This window comes from Dipodomys merriami, unplaced genomic scaffold, assembly GCF_024711535.1.
Source record: "Dipodomys merriami isolate MVZ:Mamm:240054 unplaced genomic scaffold, mDipMer1.0.p SCAF_7, whole genome shotgun sequence".
Lineage (NCBI taxonomy): Eukaryota > Metazoa > Chordata > Mammalia > Rodentia > Heteromyidae > Dipodomys > Dipodomys merriami.
In genome coordinates, this window is record NW_027206290.1 from 69,324,093 (window position 1) to 69,344,702 (window position 20,610).

At 51.4% G+C, this 20,610-nt stretch overlaps 1 protein-coding gene across 1 annotated transcript; it reads left to right on the top strand.

Moving 5' to 3' along the window:
• The first annotated feature begins 9,771 nt into the window (after window positions 1-9,771).
• Window positions 9,772-11,023, top strand: Id1 (inhibitor of DNA binding 1). Its single transcript, XM_070007772.1, has 2 exons — window positions 9,772-10,310; window positions 10,569-11,023. The coding sequence occupies exons 1-2, from the start codon at window positions 9,888-9,890 to the stop codon at window positions 10,608-10,610; spliced, it is 465 nt and encodes a 154-aa protein (XP_069863873.1). The 5' UTR covers window positions 9,772-9,887; the 3' UTR covers window positions 10,611-11,023.
• Window positions 11,024-20,610: the final 9,587 nt, after the last annotated feature.

Genomic DNA, 20,610 nt, shown 5'->3' on the forward strand with positions numbered 1-20,610 from the left:
TCTGGGAAGCAGCTGCTGAGCCAGGGCCAGCGCGGGGTCACGTGGCACTGGGCAGACCCGCCCTGGAACCTCCAGAGCCAAGACCCCCCCCCCAGAAGTGCCTGCCGTGAGGAACTGGCAGGACTTGAACATCAGTGAACAGGAATGCACGCTGCATCCACACACACCCCAGCAGCCAGACCTCTGGAGTTCAATGTCACCTCCCCATGGACTGGGCTGAAGCCAGCCACTCCACCCCTCCAGGCGGTGGCCTCGGTGGTTAAGGGGACGGGCTATGATGCGGACTCTGTGGGGCTGCTGATTCCTGGGTGCCAGCGTGGAGTGATGAGCTCCCAGGCTTCAGCCCTGAGCAGGACAGCTGTGCCCTCGCCCCACCCTTCCTGAGCTCCGGTAGGGTGAGAATGCTTAGAGACACACCTGACGTTGACGGAACACTTAGTCAACGCGAGCCTTTGTCTCCAGCCCTGGAAGCCAGAGGCAGCGCCTGGAGAGCAAGAGAGAGAGGTGCAAAGACAAAGCATCAGGAAAAGGCTTTCCCAGCGCTACTCAGAGGCTGAGGAAGAGTGACCTGAGCCTGGCGGAAGTTTGAGATCAGCCTAGACAACATGATGAGACTCCGTGTCAAAATGAAGAAGGACTCTGGGCGGAAGCCAGTGGGCTCACGCCTGTAATCTCACCTACTCAGGAGACTGAGATCTGAGGATCACTGCTCAAAGCCCCCTTGAGCTGTAGCTCCAATTAACAACCCAAAAACCAGAAGTGAAGCTCTGGCTCAAATAGTAGAGTACTAGCTTTGAGTACCAAAGCTCAGGGACAATACCCAGGCCCTAAAATCAAGCTCCAGGACCAGTATAGAATAAAAAGGAAACCTGGTACTGATGGCTCTCATCTGTTATTCTAGCTACTCAAGGTTGAGATCTGAGGATCACAATTCAAAGCCAGCTTGGGTGGGAAAGTCTGTGAGACTCTATCTCTAATTAACCACCTAAAAGACCTAGCTTTGAGGTGGGGGGAGGGAGGGGGAATCCCAAGAAACTCAGGGATAGTACCCAAGCCCTGAGTTCAAATCCCAGGACCAGCATTAAAAAACGGGGGGGGGGTCTGGGAAGGTGGCTCAGTGGTAGAGCGCTTGCCTTGCATACCTGAGGCCCTGGGTTCGATTCCTCAGCACCACATCAGCAAAAAGAAAAAAGCCGGAAGTGGCGCTGTGACTCAAATGGTAGAGTGCTAGCCTTGAGCTGAAGAGCTGAGGGACAGCGCCCAGGCCCAGAGTTCAGGCTCCACGACCGGACCACCCCCCCCCAAAAAAAAAAAAAAAAGGCTGGGAATGTGGCTTAGTGGTAGATTGCTTGCCTAGCATGCATGAAGCCCTGGATTCAATTCCTCAGTACCACATAAACAAGAAAAAGCCAGAAGTGGCACTGTGGCTCAAGTGAAAGAGTGCTAGCCTTGAGCAAAAGAGCTCAGGGACAGTGTTCAGGCCCTGAGTTCAAGCCCCAGGACTGGCCAAAAGAAAAGAAAAAGACATTCCCAAACTGAGCATCAGTAGCTCAGATTTGAGAATCAGAGTTTGAAGCCAGACTAGGTAGGAAAGTCCATGAAACTCTGATTTCCAGCTGTCCACCAAAAAGCGAGACATGGAGTTGTGGCTGAAGTGGTAGAGTACCAGCTTTAAGTGAAAAAGAAAAGCTCAGGGGCTGGGAAGGTGGCTCAGTGGTAGAGCGCTTGTCTTGCATGCATGAGGCTCTGGGCTCGATTCCTCAGCACCACATAAGCAGAAAAAGCCGGAAGTGGCACTGTGGCTCAAGTGGTAGAGCGCTAGCCTTGAGCTGAAGAGCTGAGGGACAGTGTCCAGGTCCAGAGTTCAGGCCCCACGACCACAAAAAAAAAAAAAAAAAGAAGAAGAAGAAGAGGAAGAAGAAGGGCTGGAAGGTGGCTCAGTGGTAGAGTGCTTGCATGCATGAGGCTCTGGGTTCGATTCCTTAGTACCACATAAGCTGAAAAAGCCAGAAGTGGCCCTGTGGCTTGAGTGGTAAAGCATTAGCTTTGAGCTGAAGCTCTGAGGGACAGCACCCAGACCGGGAGCTCAGGCCCATGACCGTCAAAAAAGACAAAAAAAGAAAAAGAAAAGAAAAGCTCAGGGATAGCGCCCAACCCTTCAGTTCAAACCCCAGGACCAACACACACACACACACACACACACACACACACACACACACACACACACACACACACACACACACACACACACACACACACACACACACACACACACACACACACACACACACACACACACACACACACACACACACACACACACAGGCACTGGCTGGGTTCTGGGTGTGGCTGATGACTGTTCTGCAGAGAAGGGTTGAGCAAATGCCTCTGTGCACAGATGAAATCGAGTCATCCAAGGACAGGGAGCAGCTGTGGAATCAAATGGTTCCAGCTAAATGAAAAGGTCTTCCTAAAAGACTAGTGGCTGGGTGTGGTGGCTCCCGCACATCTGTGAGGCCAGCATTCTGGAGGCTTAGGTGGGGAGATGCAGAGTTCAAGGCCAGCCTGTCTCAAAAGCAAACAAAACCACCCGAGAGTGAGATCCCTGGGCAGGGAACATGGGGATTCAATGCTAGACCTCCAACTTTCCTGGTTGAGGGCTCTGCTCAAAACTGACCTATAGGAAGTGGCGCTGTAGCTCAAGTGGTAGAGCGCTTGCCTTGAGCTGAAGTGCCCAGGCCCAGAGTTCAAGCACCACGACCGACAAAAAAAAAAAAAAAAAAAAAAAAAAAAATCAAAACTGACCTGTATAGATGGTACAAGGAGAAAAATATTCCCCTCAGTTTATACTACCAAGAAGAGGGTCAGGAAACTGCCCATTCCACAACGAGATGAACAAGCAATCTTTATTAAACTTCAGAGGCCTTAAAAAATATGAAAGACCAGCTCCTGGAAATATGGCATATTTTCCGGGTTGAAATGAAGCCACTCTCGGTGTAAGTATTAAGGGGATCATTTAGCTGGGAAGCTCGATGTACCAGTTGAGTGGCGTGGTTGATGCTGGAATCCTAGCACTCTGGGACAGGAAGATGAGAAGTTCAAGGCCAGCCTGAGATCCTGACTCATTAAGGCAAAAACAACTAAAAACAAAACCTAGAAGCAGAGCTAAGCGTGTATCTCAGCCATACAACACTTGCCCGATGTATGTGAGGCCCTGGTACAATTCCCAGCACCGCCCATACCCTAAAAAGCCAACAGTCCTGCTCTGCACACATACTATGACTCCACTCTTTTTTTTTGGTCGGCCGTGGGGCTTGAACTCTGGGCCTGGGCGCTGTCCCTCAGCTCTTCAGCTCAAGGCGAGCGCTCTACCACTTGAGCTACAGCGCCACTTCCGGTTTTCTGGTGGTTTATTGGAGATAGGAGTCTCACGGTCTCTCCTGCCCAGGCTGGCTTTGAACCGCGAAACTCAGATCTCAGCCTCCTGAGTAGCTAGGATTACAGGCGTGAGCCACCAGCGCCCGGCTATGACTCCACTCTTTAGTGAGCATCTATTAAGTACTTAAAAAAAAACAGTGTGGATGGGTACTGGTGGCCACACCTGTAATCCTAACTACTCAGGAGTTGGAGATCTGAGGATCATGGTTCAAAGCAAGCCTGGGCAGAAAAGTCTCAGTGAGACTTTTTCCTTTTTTCTTTTTCTTTTTTTTTTTTTTATTGTGAAAATACTGTACAGAGGGGTTACAATTACAAGGGCAAGATAATGAGTACAATTCTTATCAAGCATTGTTGCCTCCTCCTTTGTTTCCCCTTCGCATCCCTTCCCATCTCCCCGCCGCCCCCCACCCCCTTCAGTGAGACTTTTATCATCAATTAACCACTCAAAAACTGGAAAGGAAGAGGGGCATTGGTGGCTCAAGCCTGTAATCCTAGCTACTCAGGAGGTTGAGATCTGAAGATTGTGGTTCAAAGTCAGCCCAGGCAGAAAAGTCCCTGAGACTCTTATCTCCAATAAACCACTAGAAAACTGGGAGCGGTGCAGTGGCTCAAGCAGTAGAGCGCTCGCCTTGAGCTGAAGAGTGCTTGGACAGCGCCCAAGTCCAGAGTTCAAGCCCCGAAATGACAAAACAAACTAGAAGTGGAACTGTGGCGCAAAGTGGTAGGACACAGTGTGGACCCAGAGTCAAATTTCCTGACTCTTCTCAGTAACCCAGTGGAGTAGATAGAACCACCAACGGTGTGCGCATGTGTGTGTGCCAGTACCGGGCTTGAAATGGGGACCTGGCATTCTCAGGTATTTTGTGTGTGTATGGGGCCAGTACTGGGAGTTGAACTCTGGGCCAGGGCACTGCCCTTTGGCTCAAGACTGGTGCTCTATCATTGAGTCACATCTCTACTTCAGGCTTTTTGATTAATTGCAGATAAGAATCTTGGCCCTGGGCTGGGAAGGTGGCTCAGTGGTAGAGTGCTTGCCTTACATACTTGAGCCCCTGAGTTTGATTCCTCAGCACCACATAAGCAGAAAAAAAAAAAAAAAAAAGCTGGAAGTGGCGCTGTGGCTCAAGTGGTAGAGTGCTCGCCTTGAGCTGAAGAGCTGAGGGACAGCGCCCAGGCCCAGAGTTCAGGCCCCATGACCGGACCCCCTTCCCCCCCCAAAAAAAAGAATCTTGGGTATAAATGGCTCACTCCTGTAATCCTAACTACTCAAAAAGCTGAGAGGTTTGAAGGCAGCACAGACAGGAAAGTTCTTGACTTTTTAATCTCCAATTAACTGCCAAAAAAAAAAAAAGCCAGAAGTAGAGCTGTGGCTCAAATAATAGAGCACTGGCCCCAGAGAGGGAGGGAGGGGGGGAATCCCATTTCAAATTGCTCAATTCTCTCACTCCTCTTCAAGGTTGTAATCTCTATTAATAATTTACTGTTCATCTTTTTTTTCCTTCCTTCCCTTCCCCTCTCCCCTCCCTCCCCCCCCTTCTTTTTTTTTTTTTTGTCGGTGGTGAGACTTGAACTCTGGGCTTGGGCGCTGTCCCCGCTCTTCAGCTCAAGGCAAGCGCTCTACCTCTTGAGCCATAGTGCTGCTTCCAGTTTTCTAGTGGTTTATTGGAGATAAGAGTCTCCCGAACTTTTCTGTCTGGGCTGGCTTTGAACCATGATCCTCAGATCTCAGCCTCCTGAGTAGCTAGGATTACAGGTGTGAGTCACCAGCGTCTGGCTGCTGCTGCTGCTGCTGCTCCTTCTTCCTCCTCCTCCTCCTCCTCCTCTTCCTTCTTTTTTTTTTTCTGGTCCTAGGGTTTGAATTCAGAGCCTGGGCACTGGCCCTTAAGCTTTTTTTTTTTTTTTTTTTTGCCAGTCCTGGGGCTTTAACTCAGGGCCCAGGCACTGTCCCTGGGCTTCTTTTGCTCAAGGCTAGCACTCTACCACTTAAGCCATAACGTCACTTCTGGCTTTTTCTGTGTATGTGGTACTGAGGAATCAAATTCAGGGCTTCATGCATGCTAGGCGAGCGCTCCTCAGATCTCAGCCTCCTGAGTAGCTAGGCATGAGCCACTACCCCCCTCACACTCCCCCCCCCCCCCAGACCTGCACACACCTTCTGGGTGGAACCCAGGGTCTCTGCTGGCCCAATCTCACACAGTTCAATTTAGAGACTTCTCAGAGCCACACGTTCCGCCTCCTGTCTAGGCTACACCACCAGGCTGCCCCATGCACATCACATTTTACGTATTGCAGCCATAGACAGACATTGAGGTAACTTTGATATCCCCTCTGGGAACAGCACAACAGTGGCCATCCTGTTCCTGACTGCAGCCAGTAGAATTTCTAGGTTGATGAAGAAACATTTGCTAATGAATTTGTATTCCAATTACTTTCTTTTCTGTTCTTATCTTTTTCTTTTTGCCAGTCCAGGGGTTTGAACTCAGGGATCTGTCCCTAAGATTCTTGGTGCTCAGGGCTAGCGCTCTACCACTTGAGCCACAGCATGACTTCTGGCTTTTCTGTTTATGTGGTACTGATGAATCAAACCCAGGGCTTCATGCATGCTAGGCAAGCATTCTACCACTAATCCATATTTCTAGCCCCGTTGTATCCCAGTTTTCTCTGGTTGAACATTGTCCTTACAGCTCTTTTTGTTGTTGTTGTTGGTCGTGAGGCTTGAACTTTGGGCCTACGTGCTGTGCTGAGCTCTTCAGTTCAAGGTGAGCACTCTACCACTTGAGCCACAGCACCACTTCCAGTTTTCTGAGTGGCTTATTGGAGTTAAGAGTCTCACAGACTTTCCTGCCCAGGCTGGCTTTGAACTGCAATCCTCAGATCTCAGCCTCCTGAGTAGCTAGGATTATAGGCATGAATCACTGGTGCCCAGCTTTCTTTCTTTATTCTTTTTTTGTTGGTTGTAGGGCCTGAACTCTGGGCCTGGGCACTGTCCCTCAGCTCTTCAGCTCGAGGCTAGCTCTCTACCACTTGAGCCTCAGCGCCACTTCTGGCTTTATCTGCTTACATGGTGCTGAGGAATGGAACTTAGGGCTTCATGCATGCAAGGCAAGCACTCTACCACTGAGCCACCTTCCCAGCCCCTATTTATTTATTTATTTATCTATCTATCTACCTATTTATTTATTTTGAGTAGCACAATGTTCCCTCCCATCAAGTAAAGGATTGTCAACCAAAGCCTAAGAGTTTGGGAACATATTGGATATTTGGGGAGCCCAGCCATTTAGCTGATGTGTGTGTGTGTGTGTGTGTGTGTGTGTGTGTGTGTGTGTGTGTGTGTGTGTATGTGTGTGTGTGTATTGATACTAGGGCTTGAACTCAGCTCTTTGAATTTTTGATATTTTTTGGTACAGTCCTGGGTCTTGAACTCAGGGCCTGAGCAATGTTTCTGAACTTGTTTGCTCAGGACTAGCACCCTACAAATTGAGCTACAGCTCCACTTCTGCCTTTTATTTTGGTGGCTAATTGGAAATTAAGAGTCTCACAGACTTTTTTTCTGTCAGGGCTGGCTTCTAACTACAAACCTCAGATCTCAGCCTCTTTTTTTTTTATATCTTTTTTTTTTTTTTTGGATCCGGTCGTGGGGCCTGAACTCTAGGCCTGGGTGCTGTCCCTCAGCTCTTCAGCTCAAGGCTAGCGCTCTACCACTTGAGCCACAGTGCCACTTCTGGCTTTTTTCTTTTTGTTTATGTGGTGCTGGGGAATTGAATCCAGGGCTTCATGAATGCAAGGCAAGCGCTCTACCACTGAGCCACCTTCCCAGCCCAGATCTCAGCCTCTTGAGTAGCTGAAATTACCAAGTATGAGTCACAGATGCCCAGTTCTGTGCAGTCTTGCTTGGGTTTTTGCTCAAGGACAGTTGTCTAGCTTCTCTACCACACCTCCACTTCCAGCTATTTGTTGGTTAATTGGAGATAAGAGTTTCTGGGATTTATCGGCCTGACTTTGAATGTTGATTTTCAGATTTCTGTCTCCAGAGCAGCTACAATTACAAGTGTGAACCATCTCACTTGCCTTTTGTTTTTTTTTTTTTTGCCTGTCCTGGGCTTGAACTCAGGGCCTGGGTGTTGGCCCTGAGCTTCTTTTACTCAAGGTGAGCACTCTACCACTTGAGCCATAGCGTCACTTCTGATTTTGTTTATGTGGTACTGAGGAATTGAACCCAGGGCTTCAGGCATGTTAAATAAGCACTCTACCACTAAGCCACATTCTCAGCCTTTGGCCTTTTGTTGTTCTTGTTCTTTGGGTTGGTTGTGGGGGCTTGAACTCAGAACCTGGGCACTGTCCCTGTGCCCTTCAGCTCAAGGCGAGCACTCTACCACTTGAGCCACAGTGCCACTTCCGGCTTTTTCTGTGTATGTGGTACTGAGAAATTGAACCCAGGCTTCATACATGGTAGGCAAGCACTCTACCACTGAACCATCTTCCCAGCCTCCCCCCACCCTTTTTTCTTTTTTTCTTTTTTAAAGACAGGGTCTCCCTAAGTAGTGCTGACTGGCTTCAAACTTGCCACCCTCCACCTTAGCCTCCCAGCTGTCTCTTCCTTTTGAAGCCTGTCTAGCTGATCAGTTCTGGTTTCCTGATGGGAAAGCTGAGGGCTAGTTTATTGTCCTTTCCCAAAAACATCTGTGGGAAAAGGAAAGCTTCAGATGGCCACTGATGAACTGCTAGGGGGGCGGGTAGAGTTCTTAGGGTCTGGGACCCTGATCTTTGAGATCACGGAGATCCCATTTAGTTTCCCTGCTGATGACACGTCTAGGGTCTGTCCGCCCTAGGAAGAAATGGCTGCATGACAATACCACGTCCGTGTAGTAACTCAACTGCCTGTATGTGGCTCTGGCTCGTGAGAGGGTTTTTAAGTCCCAGTTTCCTCTTTTGGCCAGAAATCAAGTAGCACCTGTGTTCTGAGTTGTGGCCAGAACTACAGACGTTCAAGGCAAACATCACACAGTAGGGGCGCCAAGAGAGAGCCAGAAGGAGCAGGGCTCAGAGAAGGCGGGCGACCAGCTCGCGTTCCTCCAGCAGGCCGCGTCGGAACGGCCTCTCCTGCCTCGCTCCTCCGGCGCCGGGGAGAGCTGGGGGGTGGGATGGGGGAGGGTATGAGAAAACCTCCCGGGCCGCCCAAGCTGTGGGGCTGGGTGGGGGACAATCCGCAGGTGTGGGGCGGGGAAGTAAGGTGACCCTTGCCCAGCGACCGCGCCCAAGAGGAACGCATTCCCAGGCCTCCCGTTCGGGGTCTGCAGGTGACCCGCAGAGGGAGGGGGGGGGGACGGGGGGGGCGAGGAACGCTCCAGCCCAGTTTGCCGTCTCCATGGCGACCGCCCGCGCGGCGCCAGCCTGACAGCTCGTCCCGGTTTTATGAATGGGTGACGTCACGGCCCTGGCGTCTAACGGTCTGAGCCGCTTGTTCAGACGCTGACACAGACCAGCCCGGGAAAAGGGGGATGCGGGGGGGGCGGGGCAGGGGGACTGGATCTCCGCAGCTGCCGCGCCGTGGGAGGGAGACCCCGCTCCGAGGTCTTGCGGGGGGGTGGGGGGTGGGGGCAGAGAACCCAGCTTTTAAAAGAAAAGCAACATCTCCAGGCGATGCCGTTTGGCAGCTTTGTTTTGCAGGGGCTGCCAATTTACTTCCGCACGAGGCTTTCTGTCCAGTTGAGAGAGGAGACTCCGCGTCTTACTGGAACACTTTCCCGCATGGATCGCTTCCTCTTCCAGGGACCTGGATCCTGGCTCTAGGATTCCAAGCACCTGAACTGCAGTATTATTGCTTTGGCATTTGAGAAGGACGAGCCCCAGGAGTTGAGCACCGCTTTAAACTTTGGCCCTAATGTCTGGAGATCAATCAGAGAGGCAATCTTCCAGGAGGATCTGGAAAGCTTGGCTCCTGAGCGGTGCAGACCCCAGCCACTTCTTCACCCAAACCTCAGTTTCTCTCATCTGTAAAATGGAAGCTTGGAGAGGTCAGAAAGCGAACAAGGGAAAATATACGGCTGAGGTCTTTTCCTTATCCGCCAAATTGCTTTAGCCTCCGTGCCTCCCTATTACCCCAGAGCCGCAGGCTGCTCTCGCCTCCACAGCCTCGGTGCCCGGTGCCCTCCCACCCTCTGGGTTCTGCAGACAAGACTCGCTGGCACGCCAGGCTGCACTAGTTGGGCGGGGGGGCGGGGCCCGGGAAACACACGAGGTCACGCCCCCAGGCTTCCCATTGGCTGCTTTTGAACGTTCTGAGCTCGCCCTCGGGAAGGGGGGGGCGGCATCCTTATAAAAGAGCGGCTGGGGCGCTCGGCTCTCGCCTTGTACCGCGGTCTTCCTAGTTCCCTTCTCGCTCCCCACGCGCGCGGCGGCCGTCACCTCCGTCCTCCCGGCCTGTTTTCTCGTCGCTCATCGCCAGGATCATGAAGGTCGCTAGTGGTAGCGCCGCGTCCGCCGCGGGCCCCAGCTGCGCGCTGAAGGCCGGCAAGACGGCGGGGGGCGCGGGCGAGGTGGTGCGCTGCCTGTCGGAGCAGAGCGTGGCCATCTCGCGGTGCGCGGGGGGCGCCGGGGCGCGCCTGCCCGCCCTGCTGGACGAGCAGCAGGTAAACGTGCTGCTCTACGACATGAACGGCTGCTACTCGCGCCTCAAGGAGCTGGTGCCCACCCTGCCCCAGAACCGCAAAGTGAGCAAAGTCGAGATCCTCCAGCACGTCATCGACTACATCAGGGACCTACAGTTGGAGCTGAACTCCGAATCCGAAGTGGGGACCCCCGGGGGCCGGGGGCTCCCTGTCCGCGCCCCGCTCAGCACCCTCAATGGCGAGATCGGTGCTCTGGCGGCCGAGGTGAGTTCCAGGTTGGAGTACTTACTACATTATCCTGTCGCTGGAGAAACTGAGGCCAGAGAAGAAAATGGAGATTTCTGTCCTATGCCCATCTTGGGCGACCATCTCTCTAAAGATTCCCCCCCCACACACACACACCTAGAACGGAACGTGCGTGCCCTACCCCACTGGGTCTCTTGGACAAGAAGGGGGACTCGCCTGTTCCCCTTTCTTGTCTCCTGCAACCTGCACGACTCATCTCTTCTCTCTCTTTCACAGGCGGCTTGTGTCCCGGCGGACGATCGCATCTTGTGCCGCTAAAGCGCCGCGCTCAGGGACAGTTGGACCCCAGCCCTCCAGGAGGCCAGAGGAGTATGGGCTCTCCGCCCTCCCTAAACGCCGTGCTGGAATCGGGAGAGAAAACAAGACCCGTCGGTGGCCATTGCCCTTGCCGGATTCGGGCTCTGGGCTGGAGAAAATAGGGCAGGCCGACTGCCTCTTCACACCTACCATCTCTCAAGAGACTTTGGGTGGGGGGAGAGTACCTCTCCCCTCGTGTGTTTCTATTTTTTGAAAAGCATTTTAAAAAATGGTCACGTTTGGTGCTTCTCAGATTTCTGAGGAAATTGCTTTGTATTGTATATTACAATGATCATGGACTGAGCATATTGTTTTACAATAGTTCTGTGGGGAGGGGGGGTGGCTTGTTATTAAACAAATACTTTAATGGAAAAGTTGCCCTGACTTCTTGAGTTGAGGGGGAGGGAGGAGCTGGGGTTTGGGGTTGACCTCTGACCCTGTTCACAGCTGGCGCTGGGAGGAGACGCACTGGAGGGCCACATCTGGACTGTCGATCTTACAGACCTGAAAGAGTGTTTCCGGTGTCTTTAATGTCTATTATTTCCTCGCCATCCTTGGCCGTTTCCTTGCTCCCTAGTGTCATAAAATTAAATCCTCTAGACCCTGTGTTTCTCTCAAAGTGATTCCCTGGCCATCTGGATCACCTGGGGAGGTTGTTAAATGCAGATGAACCTGCTAAGGCCCCCTCTGGGTTAGGGACTTTTCAAAGCTTTTTACGTTGAATCGAGTCACTGGGACATCTGCCTCCAGAGCTGGGGGGGTGGGGGGGGGAGTTGAGGCCCAGTGGAGGGAACTTATTTTGACTTGCTTCAAGAGTCTTGTTTGAAGCCAGATTTCTCAGTCACCTCCTTCACTACTAGGAGCTATCTCCCCCTAGCAAGTCAGGCACCTCCCCTTGCATGCCAGCAGGCTGCCCTGGGGCTCCTGGCTTGTCCAAGTGGGTGATCAAGTTGGCAGGGCCAGACTGCACAGCTGCTGGGCCACCTGCTCTGGCTCTGGACTCTACCCCCTCACCCTAGCCCTACTCTGCCAGCACAGCTCAAACCACCATCTCCCTGGGGCTACTGTGTGGGCTCTGAAGAGGAGTGGGCGAGTCATGTCCCCAGCTCCTGAGCAGGAAAAAGGTGTCCTTGGCAGGGGCCTGTCTGCCTGGCCATGTGAGCTTGTACTTAAAAAAGGAGGAGTGCATAGGTGCCTGGACTTGTTGTAGTGGGAGTAAACGTAGCCCTCACCACCCTGAGGCTGGGTCATATGCACAGGCCTGGGTGTGTGAATAAGGACATGCTTGGAGGTGAATGCTGAAGAACATGTGTGCGCTAAAGAGAAGTGTGCAACCTCCTGCACTATAGGTTTGTCTAGATGTACGGTGAGCATGTGCACCAGTCTGGGTTAGTGGATTTGTTGGTGGGGTGAGATTGGGATGGGTCACCAGGCCACACTGGGTTCCCGTATGTGCAATTCTTCTGCAGATGGCTTGGCATTGCTGGCAGGGCCACTGCAGGTAGGCCAGGGCAGCTGTGCTTAGACAAACCCTTCCTCGAAACCTAAGTACCAACTTCCTGGGCAATTGTTCGACTTTGAGGACGCCAACTTTCGAGGTCAACTTCCCTGATAATACACGTGGAGAATCAGAGTCTCAGGAAGGGCAAAGAATGTCTCACCCACCCAAGGGAGGACTATTAATATAGTTTCTCAATAAACAGAATAAATGGCATCTACAACTCTTTATGCACACCCTTTATGTAAAGGATTTGGTGGGTTCCCACGAGGCTGAAGGGTGGATTCTGATGAGCCCAGCAAGGGTGAGCAAAACATAAAATTTATTGGGCACCAGCATTCGGTATCTTGCTCTTATCAACATAACTACTGGTAGGTAATTCCTTTGCTCCTCCCTCCCTACCTGGCTGCTGTTTGTGCACAGCTGACCACAGAAATGTCCAGAATAGATGAAATCCAGCAGAGGGTTTAAGCTCTGTGCCTGGCACGTACTGTTGGATGGTTATAAATTATTATTAATAGTAGCCTGCGTGTCCTTGGAGCGTCCTCGGAGGCGCACGTGTGCACCCACTCCCGCCCACGTGTGCCCCCCTCCACCCCGCAAGCCCACCCACGGGGACGGGGGCGTCTCCCCACTGCGCGCACTCCTACACGGCTGGGCCTCCTTCCAGCGGAGGAAGGGGCTGCGGCGGGGCCTTGGCCACCTCCCCCGCCATTCAGGCGCACTCTGGATTCCACGTTTCCCTCTCTTCCCCTTTGGCCCGAGCCCAGCCCATCTGGAGGCCGGCTCGGCGGCGGCCTGGGAGCGTTTCCATCAGCTGGGCCCGAGGAATGCGGAGCTATTTAACCTGAGCATCCCCAGGTGTACGGAGGCGCCTGGCTGTCTGGGGCCCGCCGTCTTTGGCACGGCCGCGCTAGACAAACAGCGCGCCGCCCCCGCCCTGCCCCTCCGCCCGCAGCTGCAGCCGGGCCTGGGAACGGGCGGGCGCCGGCGGCTTGCATAAGAGGCTCGAGGGCCTGGCTGTGGAAGGAGGGGGACAGAGGCCGCTGCTGGGGTGCGTGCGTGTGTGTGTGTGTGTCCTTGTGTGTGCAAGTCTGTGTGTGCCCACAAAACCCTGCTCCTTTGGAAATCATTAACGTCTTAACCCCCTCCTGGACAGGACTTGGTGAGGCGCTGTCCTGGAGGGGAAACTGAATTTCCCTGGGCCCTGTTTTATTTTGCAAACAGGACCGGAGGTTAGAGGACTTGCCCAATAAACACTAAGCTCTATCCTCAGTGCCACCAACAAACAACAACAAAACACTTCTTAAGAGCATTTATTATCTGCGAAGAACTACTTTAAGCTCTTTGACTCATCTGCCCCGGGATGCTAGAGGTTCACTCCTGTAATCCTAGCTATTCAGAAGGGTGAGAACTGAGGATCAAGGTTGGAAACAGCCTGGGCATCAAAGTCCTAAAGACTCTGATCTCCAGTTAACCACCAGGAAGCTGGAAATGGAAGTGTGACTCAAGCAGTTGCATGCCAGCCTTGCGCAGAAAAAGCTAAAGGACACACTCTGTTCCTGAGTTCAAGCCCCAGGACTGCATATGTATGCTTGCATGTGCACATATACATGCATGCATATATACATCTCCCTTAATTCTCAATGGGCCAGTGTTATCTATTATTATTATTATTATTTGTCCATTGTTGGGCTTGAACTCTGGGCCTGGGCGCTGCCCCTCAGCTCTTCAGCTCAAGGGGGCTCTACCACTTGAGCTACAGCTCCACTTCCAGCTTTTTCTGTTTATGTGGTGCTGAGGGATCCAACCCAGGGGCCTCATATATGTGAGGCAAGCGCTCTACCACTGAGCCACCTTCCCAGCCGCTGCTATCTATTATTAATAGGCGAACTCTACCACCCATGCCCTTCTATCTCTTAGGCAAATGCTCTACCAGGCCCTTGCTTGTATATGATCTTTTTCTTGTTTTTTAAGACAGGGTCTCACTTGTTGCCAATGACTCATGCCTGTAATCCCAGCTACACAGTGGGCTGAGATCTGAGAATCACAGTTCAAAGCCAACCTGGGTAGGAAAATTTGTAAGACTCTTATCACCAAATAATCATCAAAAAACAAAAACAAAAGAAAACCAGAAATGGCACTGTGGCTCAAGTGGTAGAGTGCTAGCCTTGAGCAACAGAAGCTCAGGGACAGTGCCCAGGCTGTGAGTTCAAGACTCAAACCTCAGGACAGACAGACACACACACACACAGACACACACATAGAAGCTCTCATTTTGTAGCCCAGGTTGATCTTTTATTTATTTTTTTGTCGGTTGTGGGGCTTGAACTCTGGGCAGGGGCGCTGTCGCTCAGCTCTTCAGCTCAAGGCTAGTGGCGCTCTACTACTTGAGCCCCAGTACCACTTCCGGCCTTTTCTGTTTATGTGGTGCTGAGGATGGAACCCAGGGCCTCACGCGTGCGAGGCAAGCGGTCTACTACTGAGCCACCTTCCCAGCCCCCCAGCCTGATCTTGAACTGAGATCCTCCTGCTTCAGCTTCCCAAGTGAAGGATCCCTCACATCCATCCCAGGGGACCACGCAGAGGCAGGCAGGCACAGGAGAAAGATGATTATGAGGTTTATTAGAGGAGCCATATTTCCCCTAAGAGGGAACACAATGGCACCTGTCCGTATCCAGGTAGCAGGGAAGTCTGGGGGTAGGAAGCGAGGTAGATGGGAGCTCAGGTGGGTCTGGGCAGAATGGGGGGGAAGGGGGGGAACAACTGTATGGTGGGAACTCCAGGGCTGGGAGGAGCTCAGGTCTGGGTGGAGGTGAGGGCCAAAGCTGGGCATAATACTAACACCAAGTGGTGAAGATTACAGCCTGTTAAACCCTTACCAGCATACCTGGCTTTAGGCTAACACTAGTAGCAGGCAGGTAAGAGGCAGCCTTGATGTTCATCGGGGCTCCTTTTCCTCCTGGTCTCTTATATCTGGAAAACAAGCTCCAGGACCTGAGACTTGGGACTCAGTAGATGAAATGTAAGGACTTTGTGGACCCTCTAGTTCCAGCTCCTGGAGACAGAGCCAGGAGTTTGGGGTTATCTTGGAGCAATATAGCAATGACTTGAAAAGTTTAGCCAGGTGCCAGTGGTTCATACCTATAAGTCTTAAGCTATTCAAGAGGCTGAGATGTGATGATTGTAGTTCAAAGCCAGCCTGAGAAAAGTCCATGAGACTCTTATCTCCAATTAAGCACATACACACAGATGGAAGTGGAGCTGTGTCTGGTTCAAGTGGTAGAGCGCTAGACTTGAGCTGAAGAGCTGAGGGACAGCATCCAGGCCTAGAGCTCATACCCTACTTTTGGATGGGGAAAAAAGAAAGAAGAGAAAGAGGCTGGGAATGTGGCTTAGTGGTAGAGTGCTTGCCTAGCATGCATGAAGCCCTGGGTTCAATTCCTCAGTACCACATACACAGAAAAAGCTAGAAGTGCCGGGCGCCAGTGGCTCACGCCTGTAATCCTAGCTACTCAGGAGGCTGAGATCTGAGAATCGCGGTTCCAAGCCAGCCCGGGGAAGGAAAGACTGTGAGACTTCTATCTCCAATAAACCACTAGAAAACCGGAAGTGGCGCTGTAGCTCAAGTGGTAGAGCACTCGCCTTGAGCTGAAGAGCTGAGGGACAGTGCCCAAGCCCAGAGTTCAAGCCCCATGACCAACAAAAAAAAGAAAAAGCTAGAAGCAGTGCTGTGGCTCAAGTGGTAGAGTGCTAGCCTTGAGCAAAAAGCAGCCAGGGAAAATGCCCAGGCCCTGAATTCAAGCCCCAGAACTGGCGGGGGGGGGGGGGGGGGGGGGGAGGGGGAATGGATGTGTGTTTAACAATCCTTGCTGTCATATGTAGATATTGGTATCTAACCAGCCTTGCCTGGTGTGGGGGTGCCCTGCTGCTCCCACTTTTCAAATGAGAAAGGATTCAGAGAGGTGAGGAGAGCCGCCCAAGACCAGGCTGGAATATTTGACTTACAGGACTTCTCAAGCCCGATCAAGTCAGGTTTATGAGGGGCCTTACGTTCCCACTGAGATATTCAACTTAGGTTTTGTCTGAGTTCCAACTGAAATCATACTTGGTTATTATATATTTGTGTTAACTTCAAGATTATAACTTCAAGATTGGATAGGTAGGTAGGTAGGCAGGCAGGTAGATGGATGGATAGATAGATGTCATAATTTATACAAGTCATATGTTGACCTTTTTTTAGGATGAACTTGTACTATGTAGTTCAGCCCTGGCCTAAACTCTTGATCCTTCTGCCTCAGTGTTAGCTGTGTGCCACCAACTCCCGTGGGAAGTATTTTTCTTTTTTTCCTTTTTTTTCTTTTTTTTTTTTTGTCGGTCATGGGGCTTGAACTCTGGGCTTGGGCGCTGTCCCTCAGCTCTTCAGCTCAAGGCGAGTGCTCTGCCACTTGAGCTATAACACCACTTCTGGTTTTCTGGTGGTTTGTTCGAGGTAAGAGTTTGTTCGAGGGGCTGGGAAGGTGGCTCAGTGGTAGAGTGCTTGCCTTGCATGCTTGAGGCCCTGGGTTCGATTCCTCAGCACCACATCAGCAAAAAGAAAAAAGCTGGAAGTGGCGCTGTGGCTTAAGTGGTAGAGTGCTAGCCTTGAGCTGAAGAGCTGAGGGACAGCACCCAGGCCCAGAGTTCAGGCCCCACGACCGGACCCAAAAAAAAAAAGAAAAGAGTTTCATGGACTTTCTGCCAGGGCTGGCTTTGAACCTGGACCCTCAGATCTCAGCCTCCTTAGTAGCTAGGATGACCCAGCTTTTTTTCTTTTTTTTCTTTCTTTTTTTTTTTTTTTGTCGGCCATGGAGCTTGAACTCTGGGCCTGGGCGCTGTCCCTCAACTCTTCAGCTAAAGGCAAGCACTCTACCACTTGAGCCACAGCGCCACTTCTGGCTTTATCTGCTTATGTGGTACTGAGGAATCGAACCCGGGGACTCATGCATTCAAGACAAGCACTGTACCACTGAGCCACCTTGTTTTTCTTTTTTTCATCAGTCATGGGTCTTGAACTCAGGGCCTGGACACTGTCCCTGAGTTTTTTTCCGCTCAAAGTTAGGGTTCTACCACTTTGAGCCACAGTTCCACCCCACCCCTTGTTTTCTGGTGGTTCATTGGAGACAAGAGTCACAGACTTTCCTGCCCGGGCTGGCTTTAAACGGTGATCCTCAGATTTCAGCCTCCTCAGTAATGGGGTTATAGGTAGGAGCCACCGGTGCCTGGCCCATGTGGATTTCTTAAATTTTTTTTGTCAGTTTAATTTGAAAAATCTAACTGGAACCTGGAAAGATGGAAATAGCCCAGGCTCTGTCAATCTCCCAGAGGCTCTGGGCCAGAGCCTGTGCGACCTGATGGAGCGGACACAGGTCACACAGCGAGGCCCAGGCCCAGGTCTTAAGCCAGGTGGAAACAGCCAGCTGACTTTGGAAAAGTCAGACTGTCCTAGAGCGCAGGGGCTTCACACTCTGGTCAGGATGCTTGCTCTCCTCTGGTCAGGATGCTTTCTCTCCTCCAGTCCCAGGAGTCAGGGATGCTTCTTCACAAATCCAGTGCCCATGTGACAGTCATCCAGACGTTGGCATTGGCGGGATGGGGATGCTGCTGGGTCCCCCACATTTTCCTTCCTTTATAATTCTTTATGCCAGTCCCTATTACTGAGCATCAAAGAATGAATGGCCAACCAGAGAGAGCTCCCCAGCGCCCAGGGTCACACAGCAGCGTTTCCCAGTGGCATGCAAGCAGGCTCGCTTCCCAGCCTGGTTGCCACAGTGAAAGGAGGTGAGTCACAGGGCCAGGCCAGGATTTGGGTGAGGCTGGGGTCAGGGCCAGGCGCCACTTTCCCGGAAAGGGAAGGGAAGAGGAAACCAGGGCCTGGGAGGAGCCCCAGGGAGGAGGTAGGACTCCCTTATCTCCTGGACTGGGCCCTGGCTGGTTCTGCTTCCTGCCTACCCCAACTGTTGCAAAATCTCCTTCCTAGCGCTGCCCCCAGAGGGGTGCCTCAGGCCGGTTCTGGGTTGCATCACGCCCTTGTGCAAGGGGCGGTTAGGGGCGGATGGTGGCTGCTGGCCAAGAGGCAATGAGGGAAGGCAGACCTAATGTCACTTCTTTTTGTGTGTGCCAGTACTGGGGCTTGAACTTAGGTCCTGGGTGCAAGGCTAGCACTCTACCACTGCAGCCATAGCTACACTTCCTAGGTTTTTGCTAGTTTGTTGGAGATAAGCATCTCACTGACTTCAAGCTACTGTGATTCTCAGATCACAGCATCCTAAGTAGCTAGGATTATATGCTTGAGTCACCTGTGTCCAACTAGTGTCACCTTTTTCTTCCATTCCTGGGGCTTGAACTCAGAGCCTGTATGCTGTCCCTGAGCTTCTTTTGCTCAAGGCTAGCACTCTACCACTTGAGCCACAGAGCCACTTGTGGCTTTTTCTGTATATGTGGTAATGAGGAATGAAACCCAGAGCTTCACGCATGCTAGGCAAACACTCTCCCACTAAGCCACATTCCCAGCCCTAGTGTCACTTCTGATTGGGCCCTTGTTTCACCTCCCCAAATCCCAGCATTCCCAGCTTTAGAATGAGTGTCTTGTCCACTGTTCTGAACTTCCAGTGATGTTTCCCCAGACCCATGCGCTTTGAGCCCCTGGAGGACTGTATCAGCGCTGTCCAGCTCATCCAAGGCCTAGTTAGAAAACTAGTACAATGTGCTCTGCAGGAATTAGATAAAAACTCTTGAACTTGTGTAACTCACATTCACAGTAGAACACCAACAGCCAATAACTATGCATATACATGTTATCAGAATATTTAATCTTGAAATTACCTCCCTACCTGGCAAGCTTTATGGCTATAGGTTTCTTTACCTGTTTTGTAAAAATGGCAAAACGATGTGTTCTTGATCAGGGCTCCACAAATGTAGATGCTTTCCTGTACAGACAATCGGAAGCAGCAGGATTCAAACTCAAAGGCAAGGTTGTTGGAGACCGAGGGAATCATTTGTCTACAGATGCTATTGTTTCTTGGGTTTGAGACCTTAGGGATCTCTGAGCAACAAGGAATTGCAGCTGTAGGTGCATATCGGCATGGAGGCACTGTGCGTGCTCTGGCCTTCCTCTGGCCACTTGCTCCCCCTCCTGGACAAATCTGGAGCTGCATCCATGCCAAGAGAACCAGGGTTTGGGCACTGCAGGAGATACAGGCTCCTATAGACCCTAGCAGCCCCTAGTGGACAGCCTGAGACCTGCAACCAGAGCTGTGATGGTAGGAAGTGTGTGTGTTTACCTGTAGGTCATCATGGGCTGTATCCAAAAACCTTAGCATCTGCTTTGACTGCCCCTACCTTTAGCTACCTTTCCTCCAGTCTATCCAGTTCCTTTTCCAGGCTGTGTGATCTCAGCTGGTTTAAAGATGATACAAGGCATACTTAACTATCAATCACTCAGCTTGTCGAATAGAGTATTAGTTCTTTTGATGTATGTGTCCATGAGGGTAAAATGTCCACCTTCCTTTGCAAAACCTAACCTGTATTCAGAACTTTGTGTTCATAATTTCTTGTTCTTTTTCCATACATGTAGCAGTGTGCATGTTTGAACATGCTAATGCTAAGTTTTACTCAATTTTTGCTTTTATATACATAGAATCATAGTCTGTGCAATTTTCTACAAACTTGCTTGTGTGTGTGTGTGTAGCTGTGTCACTAGCCACTATGTAGTCTAGGCTGGCCTGAAGCTCCCAATTCTCCAGCCTCAGCCTCTCCAAGGATCAGAGAAAGCCCAGGATCACATTTTATGAATGAGGAAGCTGAGGATCTGAGAGGAATAACTAGCTCTAAGTACATGGCTGACAAGTGCTTGCCCAGGTCCAGTTTGCTATCATCAGGAGCAGCATGGCTGTATTAAGTGCTTTGTGAAAGGACAACAGTCTACTAATGGGAAATAAACACAATGGATTAATCCTTAAGCAGACACAAGGGCTGAAACATAATGCATTAATCCTTAAACAGACTCAGGGGCTGGCACAGACAAAACAGAGGATTTCTGGATCACCTTTTCCCTGCCATTTGAGGTAAAAAATCCGGCCACTGCTCTGACCCAGCCTGTGTCTCTGGTTTTATTTTATTTATTTAAGAGGTGGGGCTCGCTGCGTTGCCAAGGCTGGTCTTCAATTCCTGGGCTCAACCCATCTTCCCACCTCAGTTTCCACAGTAGCTGGGACTAGAGGCACAGTCATCATGCCTGGCTTCGTTTTGCAGTTTTAGAAGCGTTTTCTGGACTGGCCCCAGGAGCTGAGTCTGGTAGGGAGGTCAGCCTGGACCTGGAAGGCCGGTATCTGGGAGTCTGCATCTCAACTGGCCTTCTTGAGGGAGCCTGGGCTAGGCCTGGCTACAACCATTGTGCAACGGCCCCGCCCCTTACCAGATGAT